Here is a 24,934-nt window from a genome sequence, read left to right on the forward strand (position 1 = left end):
TAGCCAATTTTTATGCGCAAAACTAATAATAAAAAAAAAATAATCGAAAAAAAACAGCTTACGTATGCTCTCCCTAATTAAAATTAGTGATCTTATATATTCCCCGGCGTATATCGAGGAACTGTACAACTACTGGATCGACCGCACGTAGTTGAAGGCTGGGGCAGCAGATGTGATCTGGCGAATGCCTCAGGTAAAAAGAAAGTCTGACCGGAGCTCGATCTTCTCCGAAAGCAGTCTTATAAAGAAGAGAGCACATCTGTGCTTGCACGCCCAGAAGCTACGAACGATGGTTCGGTGAATTCACACATGCATAAATGCGTACAATTGACTGTACACGTGTTAAATATTCTTGCTCAACAGAGGTTGTTTGAATCAACGAACAGTAGTGTTCGCCACGCGATCTACATTTGGGCGTAGTTCATTTTTACATACCTCCTTTTTGTAGTCTTATCCTATTGGACTTTTTATTCTATAGATGCAGCTGACAGGGGTTTTCATTGTAAAATATTACATGTATTTTAATAAAATAAATTTGCGATTGCCTCTATTTACATACAAAAAATGACCTTTTAAATTATTTTTATTTTCTTGATATTTAATGTGTATAATAATTGTAGTGATTTTAAGTAATAAAAAAATTCCTAAAAACAAAATCCAACCACCGGAAGTAGAACTTTTATCTTGTATAAGTTTCCCTACATTTGCACTAAATATGTATTGGAAACGCTCTCATAACCTTTTTGTAGTCTTATCCTATTGGACTTTTTTTTCTATGCAGCTGACAGGGGTTTTCATTGTAAAATATTACATGTATTTTAATAAAATAAATTGGGAATTGACTCTATTTACATACAAGTAGGGAATCGCATCGGGTGGCAACAATTAAAATAGAGCTTATCATTGATTTTATATAGCCAACCTAACCTTTGGCACTGTTGCCAACTGAAGGGACGATGAGGAAGACATAGCGTTACAGTACTATTTTAAAATACTATGTAAAATAGATATTAATTTAATTTATTCTTGGCTTATAAACGTATTGCAGACAATAATAATAATTTGTGGTTCGATAATTATTGCCCACAAAGCGCTCGCCCAAAAGTCACCAAAATCTCTATAACAGAACATCTGGTAGCCGAAAAGTCCATCATACGAACAAGAAATCGAGGGCCAAATATTCCGTATTCACGATTTTCATAGCAAAAATTGTCTTTTGGGCGATCGCAATGTGCGTAATAATCCAATTATTATAATTTGTAAGTTGTAAAACTGTGCATGCGCCATGTATTTTGCATGCGCCAAAAGGGAGACCAGTATAAGACGTGAGGGCGGATCTAATGTATTATAAATCAATGGTTGGTTATTCAATATATAATCCTTCATTTTATTATTTTTTTTATTTTATATCGCCACGGCTGGAAATGAAATGAACGAAAGCCATAAATAAGTGTACATATGTCAGTCGGGTGACGCGTATTGCTCGCTTCACATCTAGTAGCAGTTTTTTCTCTCGCGCCATTGTTTTTCACTCGGCAGTCATCTGAGGCATCTCTCGTGAGACCCCTCCCCCCGGACCGCTACCCCCAGCATCTCGTCACAACACTCATCAGGTACGCTCAATCAACAAGCCCCATCTATCAAATGATGTGTTCAAGACAAAGACTTGAACACATAACCTCAATGAAACCTACGCAATATCATATCGCATACGACGATTCAAGCGAAACCTATGCATTCAATTTGAACCCGTCGTCAAATTCTTCACAAAGAAACTCTCACATGCTTACCTTTCGTTTGAATCGTCGAAAATGGAATATTTTTCAACAACGCATACACTGATCAATACGCATTTTCAATGGGGGACATTTGCATTTTGAACGTTCGCTATATGTACATTATTTCAACATGTAATCTATCATTTTCAGTACAGTATATCATGTTCCCATTGCTCTAGACCAGGTAGGTAGCGAGCCCCGTCTAAAATCCTGACCCGGGAGCCCGCTCCAGGATACAAGCAACACGATCCAGATTGTCCATATGCTCACACATATAATTACGACGCAATTCAATGTTGGTCCAAAATATTGTCGGATAAAAGAACGTTACATATTTGTATGATGCCACTGTATATGAATGTAGTTTTTCTTGACGGAGCCAATTCTTACGGTGCAATATCAAGTCAAAATTATCAGGCGACAACGACGGAAATAACATATTGGGTGCATTCTACCATATGGGTAACTGTTTTAGCGTGCAGTCTACCTATATATATATATATATATATATGTTTAAAGGTGTGGAAGGAAGTTTATTAACAGGTTCATACGTTATTAATATGTATTTTATTAAAATAAATAATCGTTCTTGCAATGGCAGTTATTGATTAATGGCAGTTATTGATTAATGGCAGTTATTGATTAATCAGATGTTCCGCAAAATCTTCTTCTTGTTAATGCCTTGTCCGCATCCGGACGTTGGCGACCACCTCGTCGATTATTTGAAGATATCTGCATCGGTCTTCAGCGGCTCGGAGCAAATCTTCGGCGCTCATATCGGTCCACATGCGCATGTTTCGAAGCCAAGATGACTTTTTTCTGCCAATCGATTTTTTTCCTTCTATTTTCCCCATGGTTATCAAACGGAGAAATTCGTATTTTGGACCCCGTATCATGTGTCCGAGGTACTCCATCTTTCTCCGCTTGATGACAGAAACAAGTTCCCTGCCTCTCCCCATCATGCCGAGGACAGCTTCGTTTGATATCTTTTTGGTCCACGGAATCTTCAGCATACGCCTATAGACCCACATCTCAAAAGCTTCAATGCGGCTGATCATCTTGGTTTTCAGAGTCCACGTCTCACATCCGTGTAGTTATACTGTCCAGACGTAGCTCTTCGCAAATCTGTCTGTGTGTGTGTGTGTCTGTCTGTGTGTGTGTGTCTGTCTGTGTGTGTGTGTCTGTCTGTGTGTGTGTGTCTGTCTGTGTGTGTGTGTCTGTCTGTGTGTGTGTGTCTGTCTGTGTGTGTGTGTCTGTCTGTGTGTGTGTGTCTGTCTGTGTGTGTGTGTCTGTCTGTGTGTGTGTGTCTGTCTGTGTGTGTGTGTCTGTCTGTGTGTGTGTCTGTCTGTGTGTGTGTGTCTGTCTGTGTGTGTGTGTCTGTCTGTGTGTGTGTGTCTGTCTGTGTGTGTGTGTCTGTCTGTGTGTGTGTCTGTCTGTGTGTGTGTGTCTGTCTGTCTGTGTGTGTGTCTGTCTGTGTGTGTGTCTGTGTGTGTATGTGTCTGTCTGTGTGTGTGTCTGTCTGTCTGTGTGTGTGTGTCTGTCTGTCTGTGTGTGTGTGTCTGTCTGTCTGTCTGTGTGTGTGTGTCTGTCTGTGTGTGTGTGTCTGTCTGTGTGTGTGTGTCTGTCTGTGTGTGTGTGTCTGTCTGTGTGTGTGTGTGTGTCTGTGTGTGTGTGTCTCTGTGTGTGTGTGTGTCTGTGTGTGTGTGTGTCTGTGTGTGTGTGTGTGTCTGTGTGTGTGTGTGTGTCTGTGTGTGTGTGTGTCTGTGTGTGTGTGTGTGTCTGTCTGTCTGTGTGTGTGTCTGTCTGTCTGTGTGTGTGTGTCTGTCTGTCTGTGTGTGTGTCTGTCTGTGTGTGTGTGTGTGTGTGTGTGTGTGTGTGTGTGTGTGTGTGTGTGTGTGTGTGTGTGTGTGTGTCTGTGTGTGTGTGTGTGTCTGTGTGTGTGTGTCTGTGTGTGTGTGTCTGTGTGTGTGTGTCTGTGTGTGTGTGTCTGTGTGTGTGTGTGTCTGTGTGTGTGTGTGTCTGTGTGTGTGTCTGTGTGTGTGTGTCTGTGTGTGTGTGTGTGTGTGTGTGTTACTGTGTGTTTTGGGGATTTTTTGAACACCGCTAGTTCTATCGAACCAAAACTTGGTATCGGGTACTAAAATTCTTATAGACATGACGAAAATTTTTTTCAAATTTTTAAGTTGACTGGAAATGGTACCTCCCCTTATAGGTGTCCTCTTTTTTTTAAGTTTTTGAATTCAATTATCTCCCAAACCGCTGACTGAATCGGATTAAATTTTTTTTACATGTAATAGAAATAATAATATCTATAACCTACAGTACAATAATACAATAATATTTTTTAAATATTTTTATCTGAACCGGAAGTAGTAGTTTTACTCTAGAGAATCGAGGTTTTTTATGTTTTTCTCAGAAACCTTTTGGTTTATTGAACCGAAATTTTATATCTAGAAGTTTAAGCGTAATAGCAAGCTATGGATAAAATTTGGTAAGCATACCTCAACCGGAAGTGGCAGTTTACTCTTGTTCGATTTATCATCCACTATTTTTTTCGACCCCTTAAACATGTGTGATCTTCACGAAAAAATTCAAGTATAATTTTTGTATTAATTTGATGAAAATAAAAAAAAATCACTAAATTTAATAAACCGGAAGTGGGTTTTTCTCCTCTTAGAAAGGTCAAAAATATTGTAGCCTGGATCCTGTCCACACCCTTGAACGTATTAAGCTGAAAATTTATATTTGTATTCTTTATGTACTAACTTAGAGCTGCTAACGTTTTGGTCAGAATTTGTAAACCGGAAGTAGTATTTTTTTTTAAAACAATATTTCATTATTTTTTATTATTTTATTTTGACCTTTTAAATTATTTTAAGCGTCTTGATATTTATTGTGTATAATAAAGATAGTGATTTTAAGTAAAAATAAAAAATAAAATCACCAAATTTAATGAACCGGAAGAGGGATTTTCTCCTCTTAGATAGGTCAAAAATGTTGTCGCCCGGATCCTGTCCACACCCCTGAACGTATTTAGCTGAAAATTTATATTTGTATTCTTTATGTACTAACTTAGAGCTGCTAACGTTTTAGCAGAATTTGTAAACCGGAAGTAGTATATAGTTTTAAAACAATATTTCATTATTTTATTTTGACCTTTTAAATTATTTTTATCCTCTTGATATTTAATGTTTATAATAATTATACTGATATTAAATAATAAAAAAAATTTGAACAAAATCCGACAACCGGAAGTAAAACTTTTGTCTTGTGCAAGGATTTGCATATATTTGCGCTCAATTTGTATCGCTATCATAGTCATTAGTTCAATATCTAATTTTTTTCTTTAGATTTATGCGCAGACTTCTTAGATTGCTTTCTTAATGTACACGGTCTAGAGATCTTTGCAGGTCTGCTAAATTTTCAGCGACTAGTGCCGTGTCATCAGCATATCTTAATTGGTGATCGTCTCGCCGCCCACCTTGATGCCCTCCGCCTCTTGGAGAGCATCGTGGAAGATGGATTCGGTGTAGGTGTTAAAAAGAGTAGGTGATAGGATGCATCCTTGCTTGACGCCCCCTCTATAGGAATCTCATCAGTGAATTGATCATCGACGCGCACTACCGCAGTCTGATTCCAATAAATATTTCGTAGCAATCTGACATCCAGGCCAATATTTTTTAAAGTTTCAGGCGAGCGTGTTTGACACGGTCAAAGTCTATGAAAAAGATATACACAGGTTTACGGACTTCTCTGCATCTTTGGAGTAGTGTTTTCATGCAGAAAAAGCCTTCTCAGGTACCCAAGCCTCGTCTGAACCTAAACTGCTCTTTGCCAATCGCCTCTTCACACCGTGAGTAAATTCTGCCCTGTATTATCCTTAGTAGGATCTTCAATGTGTGACTCATTAGGCTAATTATTCTGAAGTCGCTACACGTTCTCGCGTTACTCTTTTTTGGCAACGGGATAAATATGGATTGTAACCAATCGCTAGGTACTTCGCCTGATAAATATATTTTATTGAAGAGTTTTGTTAGGTCTTCTATGTTATCGTCGTCCAATAACTTGAGAAATTTGGCAGGAATCAGATCCGGTCCAGTAGCTTTCCGACTCTTTGCTAGTTTTATAGCTTGTTCCACTTCAGATTTCTGTATATATGGTCCCATTTCTGGATCTTCAATATGCCCTCTGGTTTCTCCATTGTCTTTTAGGGGAAATTTGTGTACTCAGCCCATTCTGATTTTTTCTCATCCATATTTAAATTTTTTTTTTTTCATTTTTATTCCTTAGGAGTATGAAATCTTTTTTTCTGAATGATCCTGTTGCTTCTTTTAATTTTTTATATACTTATGTAATTCATCATGTTTTTCTTGTAATTTTTCAAGTTCGTCACATTTATTTTCCATCCATTTTTCTTTGATTTCATTAATTTTCCTTTGAATTTGGTGGTGAATATTTATATATTGTGTTGGATTATTTTTTTTGTTTTCTACGTTCTTATATTAAATGTATAATTTCATCCGTCATCCAAGGTTGTTTTTTATTGATTATTTAATTTGATTCAAGAAACTTTATCCCAGATTGGGTCATTGCTGATTTTATACCTTCCCACTTTAAGTTTACATAACTATTTTCTTCAATACATTTTTGTTTAAATTTTTATTCGGATCTTTTGTAAATTGTTCGTGGATCGTAAGATTTTTAAGCAGCTCTAAATTTAATCTTGGTTTAGGGTTTGTTGTTCTTGAAATATTTTTCAGTCTTATCTTCAATTTCCCACAAAGTAGATTTTGATCGGATACCATGTCTGCACCAGGGTAGGTTTTCACCGAACTTATACTATTTTTAAATCAAAATAAAGTCTATTTGGTTTCGCACAATAATATCATGACAGTCCATTGGGGATTTCCATGTGTATAATCTTCTTTTAGGTAGCTTAAAGAAAGTATTCATGATAACATACTGCTCTTCCTGGCAAAACTGAACAATTCTGTCTCCTCTCTCATTTATTTCTCCAAATCCAAAGCGACTAGTTATACCCATCGTTTCTTTGTCTCCAACTTTGTCATTGAAATCTCCAATCAATTATCCAATATGTGGATAAAATTCTTCAATCTCATTACAATCTCAATACAAGTGGGGGCGTACACTTGTATTATGTTAACATTTATAGGTTTTCCTACTAATTGTATCATCATGACACATTCAGATAACGGAATAAAGTTTCTCACACTTGTACTTATGTCGTCTTCCAGAATCACAGCAACACCATTCTTATGAGTGCCGTCAAGCGATCCCGAGTAGTAAGTCGTATATCCATTGCAATGCATCGTTTTTCCTGCTCCAGGCCATCTAGCTTCGCTTATGCCGAGCATCTGTATTTGATTTTTTTTCATTTCTAGTTGCAGATTTTCTATTTTACCTGCTTCATGCTTTACGTTCCATGTACCAATTTTTCGTATGTTCGCTACTTTGAGTCCGGGGATTCTTAGCACCCCTGTCCCATTGAAGGGACGCCGGAAACTCGGGGCCGCAGTTTTAGGTTTTCTCTTCATGGTGGTTATACTAGGGATATGAGAGCACAGTAGTTTCCCCCAAGCCTTCTGCTCCGCAGAATTCAAACCGATTGAGTGGCTGCCACGTCGCTTTGAATCTTTCCTCTTTTGCCGTTTTAGTATATTGTATATACATACTTCCGCAGTGGATGGTACTGACAGAGCTGCTGCCCACTGCCAGGGAATTTATTATGGAGTTTCCTTCTCTGGGAAAGGTGGTACGGTACCTTTCAAAACCGGGTTTTGCTTTTGTTAAGCGGTGGCACTTACTCGCCACTGACCTGAGACCGTCATAGTGTTGTGTGACATTTTATAGAGTAAAACTTACAACAGATTCACTCATCACCACTCTTATCTCAGCGCCCCTTGTCCAGCACCACCATGTCGCCATGGCAGTTGACTACAAGAGTCGTTCCCCTATCTGCAACCTGGGGACCTGAGCGGTTGCATGGATCTCTGCTCTGACCTTAATTACTCCGTGCGGACGGATGTGTGTTTCCGTTTATGATATACATATTTACATACATATATTGACAGTTTATTCACAATCATAATATTTATGAAATTAGTACCAAACATTAACATTAATGTTGAGTACAAGTATCCAATATCGAATTATCAATCAATTATGAAATAATTCCAACATTGAATATTAAAACATTCATTCAACACTCAATATTAAATTATCAAATAATAAATAATTCAACGTTAAAGATTATCAATACTATCATTAATAACTCAATCGACGTTAATAATAAATTATTATCAAATGTGATCGAAATTATATAATTATGTATGTAAATATGAAAATATTATTATAACACGTCCGCACAGAGCTCGCTCACTCAATTAATTACTCAAATTTAAATAAATTCGAATTTTCTATGATGAAAAATGAAATAATATTTAAACTGTCGTCAACCGGATAAATAAGAATATTTCTTCAATTGCATTTTCTAATTCAAAAAGCAAACAAACAAGCATTTTCATTTCGATTTCGGTATTTGACGTCTATGTCAGATCCCAAATATACCTCTCCACTCGTCTTTTGTCTCGACTTTTTCACTTTTAAACTTGCCAGAAAGATCCAACTCAATATTAATAGTTGCCAATCATCAATGCACATCGAAATGTCAACTGCGCGACCCAATGAATATCTCGTCTTTCGTTCATGCTTAAAATTCAAATAGCGAATCGAAATGATCATGTTTTAATGATCTAGAAAAAAATGTGCCTGTGTATTTTGGGGATTTTTTGAACACCGTTAGTCCTATCGAACTGAAACTTAGTATCAGTTACTGAAATTATTATCGATACGACATAAATTTTTTTCAAATTTTAAAAATAGTACCTCCCCTTATAGGTGTCTTCTTTTTTTTAAAGGTTTTGAATTCAATGAATCAGACTGAATTTTTTTTACATGTAATAGAAATTATAAAATTTTCTACTCTAATATTCCTGAGGAGATGTCAGATAGATATTATTGTCAAGTTCTATTACGGTAGAATGCACGCCAAACCAGCACCACATATTGTTTATTATCGTTTAATTTTGTATTGATATCACCAACTAGGATGCGGTGCATCCGCTCTAAATTCGCCAGACAAATTGAACGACAGATTAACGGATGGCTGCTTTATATGCAATTCTCATCTTCTCGAATGATGGATAGCACATCAGATGACGGGTAACCTTTCGATGTGCACAGATGCAATTATTAAAATTGAGTTGAATCTTTCAGGCGACTTTAATAAGGCAAGTTCCGAATCTTGCCTTATTAAACTCGCCAGAAAGATCCAACTCAATTTTAATAATTGCATCTGTGCACATCGAAAGGTTTACCCGTCATCTGATGTGCAATCTATCATTCGAGAAAACGAGAATTACGTTTAAAGCTGCCGTTCTGTTAATCTGGCGATTTTAGAGCGGATGCACCAAACCCCACCAACTAATATGAATTGTTGTCGAACTTGTATGATTGTAATCGTTAAAGATTCAATCCAGTTGAAGTTTAAAAATTGTAAGAAACATTGACTGTAGCATTGCTGCAGCACATTTATAGTTGACTGAAAGCAGCACATTTAGAGTTGATTGAAAGATTTGTAAAGTATTAATAATTCAATTTGTTTTTTTTTTTCTTTCAGAAAACTCGGAACATATCAAAATGGATCCATCTCTATTTTCTTTTACGCCTCCGAATTTACGTTTGCAACAATCTAAACTGGCTACGTATATGGTATGTTTTGTTTGTTTGTGTAAATATTGAAATTAATTGAATTGCTTCGACTGAATTTTGACAAATGTTTTGCAGAATTTACCCAAGCTACCATGTCCGCAAAGCGTCGATGCCAGAGATTTGCATACTTCTCCGGAATTACAAAGAAAGGTTAAATGATTTACTATTATTATTAAAAGTACACATCTTGACAACACTGTTGACATAGCAGCTAGTCCGTTGGTAACATAACTTGCATATAAACTCGTTATAGATAGCCTGAATTTTCCGAAAACTATGAGAGTTTGTAAAGTAACGGAAAAAATAATGGTTTTGTAAATTAAACATAACTCCTAAACCTTTCTATCGATTAAATTAAAATCTTGAATACATCTTTTTTTACAGTTGTCTTCGCCCGTATGAATTGTCCAATCTGTATTTATCAAACTGTGTTGAGAGATTTATATGCATTTCAATTATCTATCTTATAGATCATTGTCTTATTCATTTGCATAAAAGATTCAATTTGAGAATTTATGTATGGTACGCGAGAAAAAACCTTTCAGTTTCAATATCTGGGGATTCGAAATCCTTATTTGAATATTCTTCTACTTCTTAATGCCTTGGTCCGCATCCGAACGTTGGCGACCACCTCGTCGATTATTTGCATAGGTATTCAGCGGCTCGGAACAGATCTTCAGCGTTCATATCGGTCCACATGCACATGTTTTGAAGCCAACTAATTCTTCCTTCTAATCCATTTTCTACCATCTATTTTTCCCATGGTTATCAAACTGAGAAATTCGTATTTCGGACTCTGTATCATCCGAGGTACTTCATCTTTCTCCGCTTGATGACAGAAACAAGTTCCCTGCTTCTCCCCATCATGCTGAGGACAGCTTTGTTGGTCCATTTTTAAATATTATTCTTTAGAAAAACATAGTCAAGCTTTAAACCATAGAAATATTTACCGATATTTTTGATAAATACATAGATATGTATGAATGGAAGTTTAAAATTAAATCTTTTAAATAATACTTTTTTTGTATGAAGTTTTGAGGATTTTAAAACACAAGCTGTATGAATGAAATTTTATTTAAAACGTAAAATATCCAATTAACCTGAAATTAGTGTATGAATGAAGCCTATTAAAGAATACCAGGGATGTGGAGCCACTTCAAAATTTACCGACTCAGAATTTAGCTTATGATTCGACTTCAACTCCGATTCCGACTCTAACTTGAGCGATTTTAGTGACATCGATTTTTCTTGCCAACGTATAAAATTCTTAGTAATAAAAATAATAGTGATTTTCAACATATAAAAAAATTTAAGTATTGAAAAATCACTAATAATTGACATGTAACCCAATTTATTGAATTATTGGTAATGAAATACACGCGGTTTTATTTATAATGTAATTCAAAATCATAATTTTTTAAAAGAAATTATTAAATTAAGTTTATAAGAGGATTTAATTCAATAAAATTGGAGAATTTAGTTGACCGTAATACTATTAATAAAATAATAAAAAGGAGTCGGAGTCCGTTGATTAAAACAATGTTTTGTCTTCGACGGAAGCCTACACTTAACAATTTGCCAGTAACGCAAAGGGAACACAATTACAAAACAGAAGGGACTACAGTACTATAACAATCCTCTACCACTTCCTCAATTAGGGCTTAATCCAGTTTCTGAACTTCGTTTATTCAAATGAATAATATCAATAATTGAATTGTAGATGTTTTACATGATTGTATTTAAAACATGAAACCTTTCCCACACTAATAAATGAAAATTTATAATCATTTATTAACATTTTGGTCATTGATACGTGACAATACTTGTACTATTCAATACTTATGTTTAATATTTTGATATTTACATAGGAGGAGAATGAGTTTATTCCCGGAATATACTATACAGGAAACGAAGCTTTGCAATCGTCTCCGCCCAAATCTCCGATAATTAATATGTTTCCACCACCCGAAAACTGCATTCCTCCGCCCAATGTTGTTCAGGTGCATCAGGTATTTCTTTCAGTTTTATTTGTATATGCAAAAAAAAAATCGTATATGTATTTAAATTGTACTTAATTAATGTGTGCTGCAAATCAACAGGAAAACGTCGGGGGCACGACATATTTTTTCTCGACGAATACTGAGGCAGTGCCTAACGTACCCCAAGGAATGCCCGTTCAACATCCTCATATGTATACAGGAGTACCGATGAAGCCTATTATAACAGTCGGTCCAAAATCTGGTAATAATGCTTAAACAATTCATTCCGTATTACTGAGCAGTAGGCGAAATGTGCATCTCGATTCTGGTTGACGATTTTTGTCATCTAATTTGCATATGATTTTACCAACAGTCAATTATTGACAAATTTGTAATCTAATGCGCAATATGTTACATATGTATTATTATATATATTTATGACTTTTTTTTATTTTGATTGTCCGAAAGCTGCGGTCTATTATATGTTCCAGGTGTCTTTTGTACTATCGTGTATTTTTATTACTAGCTATCATGAACAAAGGGTAAATTTGGATACAATGACCGATCGAATCAACCAAGATTGATCATTTTAATTATAATTTGAATTCTGTGGGGGTGGGAAAATTTCGATTGCATACAAAATAATGTAAAAATCGGTACTTATTGGTAATACATTTACCCAAACCAATACACGGCGGTTACATGAATGGTCGCAAACAGTTTTGGTATAGTGACAGTACGCAACCGAACAATATTGATTAAAATCTCTTCAAAATGGATCTTATCGGTACATATTAACATATATACACCTAGAGTTCATTCGTGTAACTTCCGTGTATTTGTATGTGTGTATTTGTAGTGTATACTCGATGCTCGAATGCGCCCGTATAACCAATCATCTACAGTCGTTCACCATCCTCTGCTGGATGAAGGTCTCTCTCGTATCTGTTTTGCGCAACTCTCATCCATCTCACCCCACACATTTTCCTAATTTCGTCTACTCATCTCCCCTGCAGTCTTCCTTTTACCCTTTTGCATTCTCTCGGGTACCATTCTAGCACTTCTTTTGTCTACTTTTCCTTCACATAGCCCGCCCGTTGCCATTTCAATCTCTTTATTCTATCCACTATGTCCACAACCCTTGTCAAACTTTTGACCCACGTGTTCCGCTTCCTGTCTTTCCTCGTTTTGAGCATACAGCGTTCCATACTTTGAGTGAATTGGACTTTTTATCGCATCTTGGCGTTCAATGTCCAAGTTTCACATCCATACGACATCACTGGCAAAACGCATTGATCGAAGATCTTTTTCTTCAAACAGTGGCATTTTTGATTTAAAAACAACATTCATTCGTCCAAATGCACTCCATCCTAATTTCATACATCCCTTTATTACCAGACATGTCTATTATTTGACCTAAATATAAATAATTATTTACTACTTCTACTATTTTATCATCTAATGAAATTCTATCAGGCATGCAATATCTGTGTTAATTTTTAATCCTACTTTTCCTGTCCAGCTGTGTTAGTTTGCTAAGTAGGTCAGCTGGATCGCGAGCTATTAAAACTATATTGTCTGCGAATCAAAGACGACTCAAGAAGCGACCTTTGATGCTTACTTCTGCTGTGTCCCGTTCCAGGTTCCTGAAAACCCTCTCAAGCACCGCATTGAAGAGTTTAGGAGATATGGTGTCTCCTTGCCTTACTCCTTTTCCTATGCTAAATCTATCTGTATCTGAAAAAAGTTTAACCGAAGCTGTGGCATTCTTATATATTGCAGATAACTGCCTCATATAAGGTTCTGGCACTCCCTGTGTTTGTAGAGCGTTAAATACTTCGTTATGACTAATTGCGTCCGAAGGCTTTCTCATTATCGTATAACCAATAAGTACCCAAAAATCAAAGAAAAAACTGATTCTACCTTTCTGTTTTCAAATGAATTCACTCAAATATGATTTCAAATAATAATGTGTTGCTCTTCAATGTGCCCTATATGTGCTCGGTGCTTTGAGTGTGAATTTTAAATGTTGTAAACCAACCTAATTCAATTGTAATTCAATTTTTCGAATCGATCTTGGTTGTGCGGATTAATCCGGATACTGTAAATTTGTAATGTGTTGATTTTTTCTTTGTTTTCAGGATTGACGTCTTCTTTTAGATTACGTGACAATTTGATGTCGGAACTAATTATGAAGAATCAGCTAACGCACGCACAGCCGATTTATCCTGAGCTTTTGAGTGAGTGCGGACACGACGTGTAAATATATTTGTAAGTGTAAGTTGTATTATAAATTGTGACTTTTTTTTTTATAGATTTGCCGTTGGCCGTGGAACAGTATGTGGATTTAATTCCATTGGAGAATATTATGAACGACGAGGGAGCCGTCACCGGTGCTACAACATACCGGGTGACTAGTCGTCAGACCGGCCAACTCTTCGCGCTCAGGCGCATTCACGATTTCAATTTCGCCTTCACGAAATTGCCGTTGATCATAGACCAATGGAAGAAGCTGAGCCATCCCAATCTTGTGCAGCTGCGAGAAGTTTTCTCGACCAAAGTGTTTGGCGACCAATGTACGTACAATGTTTATTACATAAGCGTATGTTTGTATTGATTTATTTAATCATATTATGATTTTTTTTTGTTCTAGCACTTGTCTTCATATACGACTACTATCCTGGAAGTACCACCTTGTTGGAAAAGTACATGATGGTTAACCGAGTTGGACTCGACGATTCTGATCCTTTCAATTCCGATCCAGACGCTCCTCGTCCATACACCCACCAAGTGAGATTTGATTTGAGTTATCCGTAAATAATGAATTACTATCAACACTACTGCGACAGGGTGGGGTCAGGATCCAAATGAAAGGCAGAAGTCGCTTCACAGCATTTATTCAACGATTCAGGAGGTCCACAATATCAAATATCTGATCTACGTGTGTATAGTCCTTGCCACATAAATTTGTCAAACGCGTACCGTTTGCTTAAAAGTTTTTTAATATTTAATTATTGTTTGTTTATTTAATAAAAATTAATTTTTTATTTAATCTATTTTCAGTAAAAGAAATATATAGTTTAAAAATACTATTCAAGTTTGGTAAATATAATTGAGTTGATAATTATATAAAAACGCGTACAACAAACATACAAAATATAAAATAAATAATACAAATTTTAATAATACGTTTTGACATAAAATTATTCAGAATAGGAATAATCCGAGTCAGAGTCATTATGGCAAGCTTAAACACTTAATTATTATCGTCAGTAATCCTGTCCACGGTAATATCATTAACTATAATATATTTAACGCCATCAACAGTAAACTTCCTTTTATGATTCCTAGTTTTTATCGGATAATTTTTGTGTATCTTTATCCCGTTATTATTAAAATCCTGAACGATCGTTCTTATTTTTGATACCGACACTTTTGTTGCTTCGGCTACCTGCTTCACAAGGACCTCTAGAAAGTTAGCTCTTTGTGGCAACGAGTCTACCTAAAATACGCAGATTCCTATATTATCATTTTGTAATAAAAATCTAGTTAATAACATATTTTGGAAATAATTACCGAATTTGTGGTTTCTTGTATATTTTTCAAATATGCATATATACATTTAAAATCACTTCTTTGGTTTTTTATATGCATATTTGACATCACTTACATATATGTAACTAAACTTTGCGAATACCGTGTAGCTTTCTGACCGTTCCGCTTCCTGTCCAATTTGATACTAACTAAATAATGCACCAATCTTGTGCATCTACAGTATTTGACTTATGTATTTTGTCAAGCTATGTGGTAAAGACTATACCTCTTTTTAAAGGACAAGCTGCAGAGCGCAGCCTCTTCGATCCATGTACCGTTCCATCAGTCAAGTCTGGCGTACTGATTGATTACGCATGAACTTGACTATATGTATTTTATATACGGCGAATTGCATTTCAACTGGTCGAAATATATTACAATTGAAAATACAGTTCAACTATAAGTTGGTATCACGTTAAATGGAGAGCTTAGGTTCTCGTGAAAACGTCACTCGACTAGTAGATTGAATTGGAAAGTCACATTTTTGTTTTGAACACATTCTTAGAGCTATCCTAATATGGCACTCACTACCTTTATTCGTAATATTCAGCAAATATTAACGCATTGTTGAATTCTAAAGCATTTTTAAAAACATCAGAGCTGTCAAAACTCATCTGTTCTAATTTACTAGTTGAACTGTATTCGAATATGAATGACCTAAAGCGCCAGTTGGAATATATTGCAACTGAAAATACACTTGGACTGTATCATTTGTATAACATATACGTATTTACATATGATTTTAGAAAAATACGATTTTGCGAGCCGCCGCTCACGGAGGCACCTTCATGGCTGAGAACACAATATGGAACATTTTGGTGCAGATAACTTCAGCTTTGCGTATAGTTCACAACGCGGGACTATCCTGTTGGTTCGTATTGCATTCAGTTTGCACGAGTATCCTGAAAGCCGTTATTGTTTCATCTCTCAATAGAGGGTGCGTCAAAGCATTTTGCAAGTAACATCATGGTACGTTTGTCATTCCAGGTATTTGGATCCAACTAAAATCATCGTCAGCGGATCGACAGTTCGCATAGCATGGGGTGGGGTTAGCGAAATCATAAAGGTGGCCAGCTGCGGCTCTGCTGGTCTGTCCGTCACTACGGAAGAAGCGAAACAGGAGGATCTGAACTCTTTGGGTCGAATGGTTTTGGGTCTGGTATGCCAGTCGAGTCTTCCGCTCGATCCACGCGTCATCAACATCTACATGCAAACTGTGACACGGGACTATTCCACCGATTTGAAGAACCTGGTTATGTAAGAGCTGAAAGAGCATACTTACTTAAAGAATTCTTTTCATTTTTACTTCGATAAGATTCGATATGAATTAATTTTATTCTATTATGTACTTGTAGGTATTTGCTATCTTCGCCGTCGAAGCCACGCAGTCTGATCGATCTGATGCCGATGATCGGAGCTCGTTTCTATTCCTTCACGGAATCGCTGCAGCGTCATGTTGACGCGTTGGAAGACCAGCTCTCCTTGGAATTGGACAACGGTAGACTGTATCGACTTCTCGTGAAGTTGAACACGGTTGTCGATCGCCCAGAGTGAGTGCATTCAGCTTGTTTTGTCAGATTGCATTTTGTTTTGGATTTTTTTCATTGTTATATTGTCTATATCTAGACTCAACATGGATCACTCGTGGGCGGAAACCGGCGATCGGTACATCTTGAAGCTGTTCCGCGATTTTGTGTTTCATCCCGTGACCCCTGATGGACGACCATGGCTTGACAATGCTCACATTGTTCATTGCTTGAATCAACTGGACAGTGGTACAAATATCAAGGTATAAAAAGTCATCACATTTTCCCGCTGGCGATTTTGACACATCTCTCATTTTTCACATAGCGATTGTATTATATGATTTTTTCTTTATAATATTTGGATTTACGAGGTAGTTCTGCAAACGGACACTTTGTACTTTTTTTTTATTTGGTTCAGCTTCACACAGTGTTCGTTTGTCTTGGGATTCTCTCGCTTTATTTGCGGCGAAATTTAATGTGTTCTGATTTATATACTATGTATGTTCGAAACATTAAGCTTCTCACCAACACGGTGAAAGAATATTGCTTATGATTGAAACAGTATGATGAGAATTTGAATGTGGTGGGTATGTAAGTATAAAGATGAATATATGACGTACATTTATGAATAAAAGTGGTAAAATAGTATCCGAAGGTACATATATAGAAAGTGTGGAAGGCCTAGAACTATGAGAAGAGGAATGTATTAGTGAGAAGCATGTTCAAAATGTTGTTGATACATTTGCAGTCATTCACCATCCACCCTTCTATTCTTCTCTGTTTTGCGCAACTCTCATCCATCTCATCTCTGTATGCCCATCTTCCTTGCGACCTTCCTTTTAATCTTTTACATTCTCTCTGGTACCATTCTAGCACTTATTTTGTCCACCTTTCGCCGATTCTTCTAGTCACCCACGTGACCCACTCTTTGCCATTTCAATTTCTTCACTCTCTCTACTATATTCACTCGTCATACTTCTCATACACGTATTCCGTGTCCCACCTCTTCTCGTTGTTCTGAGCATACTTCTTTGAGTGCATTGGACATTGTATCACGCCTTGGTGTCTCAATGTCCAAGTTTCACATTAATACTTCATTGCTCGAAGATTTCAGACTATCTTTTTCTTCAGGAAAGTGTTCTATACAGTTAAGTGGAACGAATAGATGGCAGGTTTATAAAATAAAGTGCTGAAATGGTACTCAAAAGTGTATAGTAATTCCCCATCCATGCTTCCATTTGTTTGTTTTGCGCAACTCTCATTCATCTCATCCCACACATTTTTCTTATATTGCCTACGCATCTTCCTTGCGACCTTCCTTTTATCCTTTTACATTCTCTCTGGTACTATTCTAGTCCTTCTTTTGTCCATCTTTCGTTAATTATTATAGCTGCGTGACCCTACGTAGCATTACAATTGCAATCTCTTCACGCTCTCTACTATATTCACTTGTCATTCTTTTCACCCACATATTGATGTTGGAATAGTGCTAAAAGTATGTATATGGTAGGTCTAGAATAGGAATGTATTAGTGAGAGGTATGTTCAAAGTGTTGTATCATCATCCATAGTCATTCGCCATCCATGCTTCCACTTGTCTGTTTTGCGCAACTCTCATCCATCATATCTCACACCATTTTTCTAATTTCGTCTACCCATCTTCCTTGCGACCTTTCTTTACTGGTACCATTCTAGCCTTTCTTTTGTTCATCTTTCGTCGATTCTTCTAGCTGCGTGACCCACCTTTGTAATTTAATCTCTTCACTCTTTTTTTTTTACTGTGTCTACTTACTTCCCTTACCATACTTCTCGGCCACATATTTCGTTTCCTATCTCTCCTTGCTATTCCGAGCATACTTCTTTGAGTGCATTGGGTTTTGTGTCACGTCTTTGCGTCTCAATGTCTTAAGTTTCACATCAATTCTTCATTGCTCGAAGATTTTAGAATATCCTTTTCTTCAGGAAAGTGTTGTTGTTGTATGTATATAGTTTAGTGGAACGAATAGATGGCGGGTGTATAAAATAAAGTGCTGAAATGGTGTTCAAAAGTATATGAAAGGTCTAGAATAGGAATGCATTAGTGAGAAGCATGTTGAAAGTATCGGGTATAGCGTGTGAAATCAGCCTGGTTTCCCTTTGCGATGGCGTTGAAGGTTCGACGGGTGTTTTTCAATGCTTAATGTTTCACGTCGTTGGAGTGGATCTAAAAACACATGTTTGTATGATGAATTTCAGATACAGTTGGTGTCGCGCAACGAGCATAGCGTCTTAATCGTTTCGTACAATGAGTTGAATCTCTGTTTGGAGCGTGCTTTTATGGAAATCGTGGAAGCAACCGATACGCCCCAATGACCCTACATGATTCCCCATCCAATGGCTCCGTATCAAATGCCTAATTTATCTGCATACTTCGAGTAAACAAAAATAAGTGTGTTTATTACTTTTTTATTTTTTTCATTTTAAACATGTGATGGGAATGTTCGATGAGTTTTATGTTTTACCGTACTCAAATGTCTTGAAAAAAAGGGTGAGCTGCTTTTAAAAAAATGCAATTTTATGACGAGAACACGGTGATGAGTATATATATGTATATGAACATGTGCATGTAAAAGAAATTAATAAAATTATTATATTATGTTCGGTGTGCTGGAAGGTTCTATTGTGTTGTGAAGTTCACACCAACATTTTTAAGTCTTATATAATTTTTATGAATCCTACAAACTCAATTGTGTGATTCGATCCGACGTTTTGAATTTAGGATAGAATTCCCTGAGATCTCTATCTAATATTATATAAAAGAACTTTCCGGTACATTTAATTTGTGTAGTACAATATAACTGGGTATATATGTACGGTCGGACACTTTGATTTTTTGCCAATTTTCTATCAAAATTAAATATTTAAATGTACTAAGTCTATGTACATGTAAAAACACGTACATAGACTTAGTATATTAAAACTGTTTTGATATTCAATTGTGTATTGTTTTTTTTATAATTTAAATGTTTTTTTTAACGCAATCAAATTTTGATTTGAACTGCTGGTATTTTTGGTGAGATTTTTTTTTTTTATATAATATACACTTATGTATATAAAATTATAATATATTCATAAAGCATCGCCAAATCGGTGCGTTTGGACCTCGAACGATATTCAACTCTTCGGCTGCCGGGGTTTTTTTAATAATTGCACTGGTTCTAAACATTCCAAGTGGAAAATGGACCCTGTGGAATTATATAACGATCTCAACAAGTTTCAAGATGGATCTTTTAATTGGTTTTAATGACTGTTCCGTTCCGAGGAAAGTTTAGGCTTCGCCAAATGTCATCATTCATTTTATTCCTATCAACTTCTGAGTAGTTTCCTTTCTTGAGATACTACACAATGCTTGTTCTAATAAATCTACAACGACTAAAGACTTCTAAACCTTCTAGTTCTTTCATATTTCTACTGAATTTTCTTTTCCATACACACAACAGTGATGTGGTAACTCTTTTCAGGATTCTAATCAGTTTAGAATCACTTTTCATCCGTTCTCTGAGTAGTTTCCTTTCTCAAGATACTTCACAATGCTTGTTCCAATAAATCTACAATGAGTAAAGACTTCTAAACCTTCCGGGTATCTTATAGTACTTTCATATTTCTACTGAATTTTCTTTTCCATACATATAACAGTGATTGATGATGAACACTTTTCAGGATTCTAATCAGTCTAGAATCACTTATCAACCGTTCAGTTTGAATAGACAAAAAGAAATCTTGGCCCCAAGTACACAATATTCAATCCAATAATCCAAAATGTTATAATAAAAAGCTCCGGTTTGAAATTTTGTATCGTTCGAGATTCAAAATTTTTAACAATTATCTCCAAACAAATATTTATATGTGTCGTAACTTTTTATCTACATTTTTTTTGTTGTCGTAATATTGTTAGCTATTAACTACATATAAGATTGAAATGTGAACTGAATTATTTTTAATGTTTTTGAGGCACGATCATGTAGACGTGTGTTTGCTAGTTCTTAATAATTTTCCTGAATATATTTTAAACTGTCGATACGTATTCTTTGCAATTTTTAAATCGCAAAAGATGATAGCGCAAGACCGAGTTAAGATTTTGATTTAATATTATTATAGATTGATTTCATGACAGTGAGAGAGAGACTCTCGAAGCGTCCGAAGGGACGTTCTGCGAATCTCTGGTTTCGTATTTAAGTGAGTTTTATTTTAGGCCGTTCCTTTCTGTAGTGGACCAAAAATGTTTTAGATATAATTCTCTAGATACTGCTCTCTTTTGTTCAGACGTATTTTTTCGTAAGCCGTGATCGTTAAAAATCACCAACATATAATTCATGTTTTTAAGTGTAAAATTGATATTTTCAATCTCCCGATACATACAATCAATACATTATAAAAGTTATAAACCAAATAGAGGAGTCTATGTTAGTCTGCTTAGACTCTAGCTTAAAAGCCCAAAATCATCCTGGATTATTCCATAATATAAATATGTATGTCTTTCTTTACGGGTGTTACGATTCGATTAGTTTTTAATTACAATATTTTATCGTTATATAATAGTTCAAAGAAGATTTAATCTCAAGATGGAGGTGGTATTGATTTTTGCACCCCTCCTATTTTTGTTTTAATTATTTTTTGTTTATTATTTTTTTTGTATTGCATGTCTATGTGTATGTACGGTACTTTATGATTCATTGCAATAATGTATAATTTATTATAATATATTATTGTAATAACTTTTATGCATTGATGTAAAGTGTTTCATAAAGGAAACAACTGTACAACAATAAACTTATTTTTTAAAATAAATATTTCGAAATGTTTCATTTATTTTATTTTTATTTTTATTGGTTATTTTCCTTTTTACATGGTAATTTTGTTTTAAATATGCTATTACACTAAGTATATTATTATTAATAATCATCTAATATATGTGTAATTTCAATAGATATTTTGTATGTATGTTTATGTATGTATGTAAGGTATGAGAATGATTCAATATATATGTGTTTTTCGCTTCAAATAAATCCATGTTTAAGCTTTTAATATTAAAATACTGAGCGGAGAAGGGTAAAACAACTAATGTAGTATAAAAATCGCTCCAAAGTAAAGGGCATGCGTAAGAGAAAACGGCTTTAGGCTAAGTTATATGTAAGTTATATGTTGTTGTAAGAACCAACACTAATTATTAGAGTACTGTATTTTTAAAATCTATTTTTCCAACTTACCTGGGTTAGACGGAGTGGATTCCAACTAGGCAAAGTATATTACAACTGAAAATATACTTCAACTGTGACGGTAGTTGGCACCAGGTTAGGTGGAATATATTACAACTGGAAGATGCAACATATATGTATATGCCTGTTTTACAAGTGGAAATGAAATAGAAACATTGCACATCGCAACTGTAACGGTAAGTATGGGGACAATTCGTTCCCTACATAATATGTGCAAATTGAGAAGCTGTCTATTTCCACATTCAATTTGACACTTGGCATCATGTGCAAGCCCTTCGTACCAAATAAGAGTTCTGAATTATTCCATGTTTAGATATTACGATAGAATTCAGTAAAAAATTAATGTGAAACGTAGACTTTTAGTATTTTTTTCTGAAATATATAACCTTATTAGCTACACATGTAAGTAAACGTATTATTATAGACTTTAATGATAAGATTATTTTGGCGAAAAATAAAGTTATTCTTTCAATGAAAAATCTTTTTCATTTGTGTACTAAAATAAAAACACAATTGTTTATATATATGTATGTATATTCATGATATATATATTCAACATTTTATTAATGGAAAAATAGTTTCAAATTGGAATGTGTGCGATCAACATATGCACACTTCCGCATAATAAGAATATCCAACTGAATACATCCAGGTAATTAATTAGATTATAATACACATCTACATATATATTTATATAATATACATAGATTGTGGTGCCCTAAATGCTAGAAATTCATAATATAATATATAGATTAAATGGACCACATTCAGTCAAGTAAAATAGTTTCAATGTATTATTTCTCTTAGGATATGACGAGCATGCTCTTCTTTTTTTTTTTTTTTTTGACTAACTGCATCTTTGTGCAAAATAGAACATTCGAATTGTACGCATTTTCGTTCCCGTTCTTAACATACATTATGTTATATGTATATAGATTTAATCTGCCATAGTGATAATAATAATTATTACAATAATAAATGTAATATAATTTTTATATCTACAATCATTTTGCAATATAAAAATACTTTTGTTTCGAATCTCATTCAATTTCTAACGAATCTTATATTTAATATCAATCAATCCTTTACAAAGATGCGACCGAAAAGTTTTGTCTGCAAGTTTTTGCCAGGAAAGAGATTCATCCGAATACAAATTTTATATCTTTTTACTTTTGGATCGCATTTTGTATGTTGTATTTCATATATGTATACACATTTTTTATAGTATATTTATTATGTATATATATATATATATATAATATATTTGTGGAATTTCACAAAATACTCGAAATAATGGAATATGTTAATACATTTGCTTTTTAAAGTAACAATACTAAATAATATAATTGTATAATAATAATAGTAATAGTAAATAACGAAAGAACATGTTTAAAATAACGCTTATCGGTGGTTTGAGCTTTTACTCGTTGAGGCAGACGGTTCTGAGAATGGCTTCGACGACTGCGTACGGGTCACAGTTGGACGACGGTCTTCTGTCTTCCAGATAGCCCTTCTTGTCTTCGGCCACGTTGCGAGGAATTCGCACGCTGCATCCGCGATTTGCAACACCTGAAATTAATGATTGAGATTTTTTAAATGAATGCTTGTCTGTTATGCAAATCCACAGCTTAGTACCCATTACATTAGGTGAGTTTTTGAAGGGTTCGGAGCTCGGCATCCAAAGACTTCCATATAAAAACAACATTTAAGTATTTTGTTCACCATGCAATTCGACAGATATCAATATAGAACAGCAAATTATTGGCATACTATTTTATGGTACCCTATCTTGAATCTTATATATATATGTTTTGCAAGGGCTCAGAGCTCGGGATTGAAAGGCTTTCATACAAAAACACTTGAGCAATGCTGGGTATTTATGATATAGTACTGGAGAATTGTGTTTTTGAAGCCTTATGAAGGTTTTTTGTCAACTTTCATAAAAAACAACTCCCCATCCATGGACACAGGGCCACCGAGACGGAGGGGGGGGGGGGGGGAGCTGGGACTAAAGTTCCAGGGCCCAGACTACTTGAGGGACCCCGTGTTGGGACGTTCGACTGGTCGATATTGATATTTTATATTATTCTACATCAAAATACATATATTTCTTTAATGCTAAATGTTTATTATTTTTCGATCCGTGCATTCTTTGTGTCCATGTGAATCGTACCTGTTATATCATACTTTCTTATTCGATTATTTAAAAAAAATAGCATGTAACCATAGATGTATAATACATAGATACGCCCTCTTTTTTTTTTCTTCTTAATATGGCTTTATTAGTTTGGTTTACTCTCACGCGGAATGTTCAATAAAATAAAGTTATAAATAAAATAAAACTTCAGTGCATGTACATATACATAAACTGTATAAAAATTGGTTGCCGACCGCTGCGTCCTTCCTTTTTTTTCACCACTTCCCCGCTAGTTTAACCCCCTGCACCCCTCAGTTAATGGCGACAACATCTCCGACCAAAAATGTCCGTAAGGGCGCATCTATGTTTTATATAGGTATTTTTCTAATAGTTCTGATAGATATATCGCATATTAAAAACATATCTATAAGATTTTTTTTTTGGTTTGTCATAAGGTAAGGAATTATTTTTCCAGGGTCCGGGATTCCTCTCGATACGTTGCATATACAGAGTTGCTATTGATTACGATATGTTGGAAAATGTCATCGCTATTTGCAGTGATGATTTGACGACCCAGAAAATCTCCTGATACGAAATTATAAACCGTTTGGAATTAATATTAAGAATCATGGCTCTACCAAAAAGAAAATGCTATTTCAGCGATGTCTACATTAACATTTTGGTGAGCTATAATGTTAACCATAATAATAAGATAACCGGACGCTTTCTTCAGAAAAGTGTCCCAATGTGGTCATAATATGACAACCCTATCTATATTCAACATTAAATATATGATAACAATAAATCAACACTTTGAGTCTTACTATTTGAAAAAAGTCAACATTTTGAAGCTGGTTATAGTTATATGTATCTTT

At 35.1% G+C, this 24,934-nt stretch overlaps 2 protein-coding genes across 3 annotated transcripts in view; one reads left to right on the forward strand and one right to left on the reverse strand.

The window, feature by feature from the left end:
* The first annotated feature begins 1,462 nt into the window (after positions 1–1,462).
* PAN3 (Poly(A) specific ribonuclease subunit PAN3) lies at positions 1,463–24,867 on the forward strand. Of its 2 annotated transcripts, XR_013261596.1 has the most exons (14): positions 1,463–1,613; positions 9,478–9,569; positions 9,645–9,719; positions 11,438–11,578; positions 11,669–11,810; positions 13,690–13,788; positions 13,864–14,124; positions 14,202–14,338; positions 15,889–16,013; positions 16,130–16,399; positions 16,498–16,692; positions 16,769–16,931; positions 18,903–19,095; positions 24,535–24,867. XR_013261596.1 is itself a non-coding variant. In XM_077445917.1 (13 exons), exons 2-13 carry the CDS (start codon positions 9,498–9,500, stop codon positions 19,017–19,019), a joined length of 1,797 nt encoding a protein of 598 aa, XP_077302043.1. In that variant the 5' UTR covers positions 1,463–1,613; positions 9,478–9,497; the 3' UTR covers positions 19,020–22,390. The 2 variants fall into 2 exon arrangements, 1 of the variants encoding a protein (XP_077302043.1); XM_077445917.1 differs by lacking the exon at positions 24,535–24,867 and having other exon boundaries at positions 18,903–22,390.
* The window catches only part of LOC143922605 (glutamine synthetase 2 cytoplasmic-like), a 49,641-nt gene continuing 47,881 nt past the window's right edge, over positions 23,175–24,934 (reverse strand). Inside the window, exon 7 of the mRNA XM_077445919.1 lies at positions 23,175–23,491. Within this exon, the coding sequence (XP_077302045.1) occupies positions 23,343–23,491 (149 nt within the window). The 3' untranslated portion in view covers positions 23,175–23,342. The remainder of the gene's footprint in view (positions 23,492–24,934) is intronic.

Source organism: Arctopsyche grandis, chromosome 2 (genome assembly GCF_051622035.1).
Source record: "Arctopsyche grandis isolate Sample6627 chromosome 2, ASM5162203v2, whole genome shotgun sequence".
NCBI classification, from domain to species: domain Eukaryota; kingdom Metazoa; phylum Arthropoda; class Insecta; order Trichoptera; family Hydropsychidae; genus Arctopsyche; species Arctopsyche grandis.

Coding starts and splice junctions, on each gene's coding strand:
- PAN3 (XM_077445917.1), top strand. CDS start 9,498: ATGGATCCATCTCTATTTTCTTTTACGCCTCCGAATTTACGTTTGCAA. Junction 16,014..16,129: donor AACGCGGGACTATCCTGTTG/GTTCGTATTGCA, acceptor TTGTCATTCCAG/GTATTTGGATCCAACTAAAA. Junction 16,400..16,497: donor GATTTGAAGAACCTGGTTAT/GTAAGAGCTGAA, acceptor ATGTACTTGTAG/GTATTTGCTATCTTCGCCGT.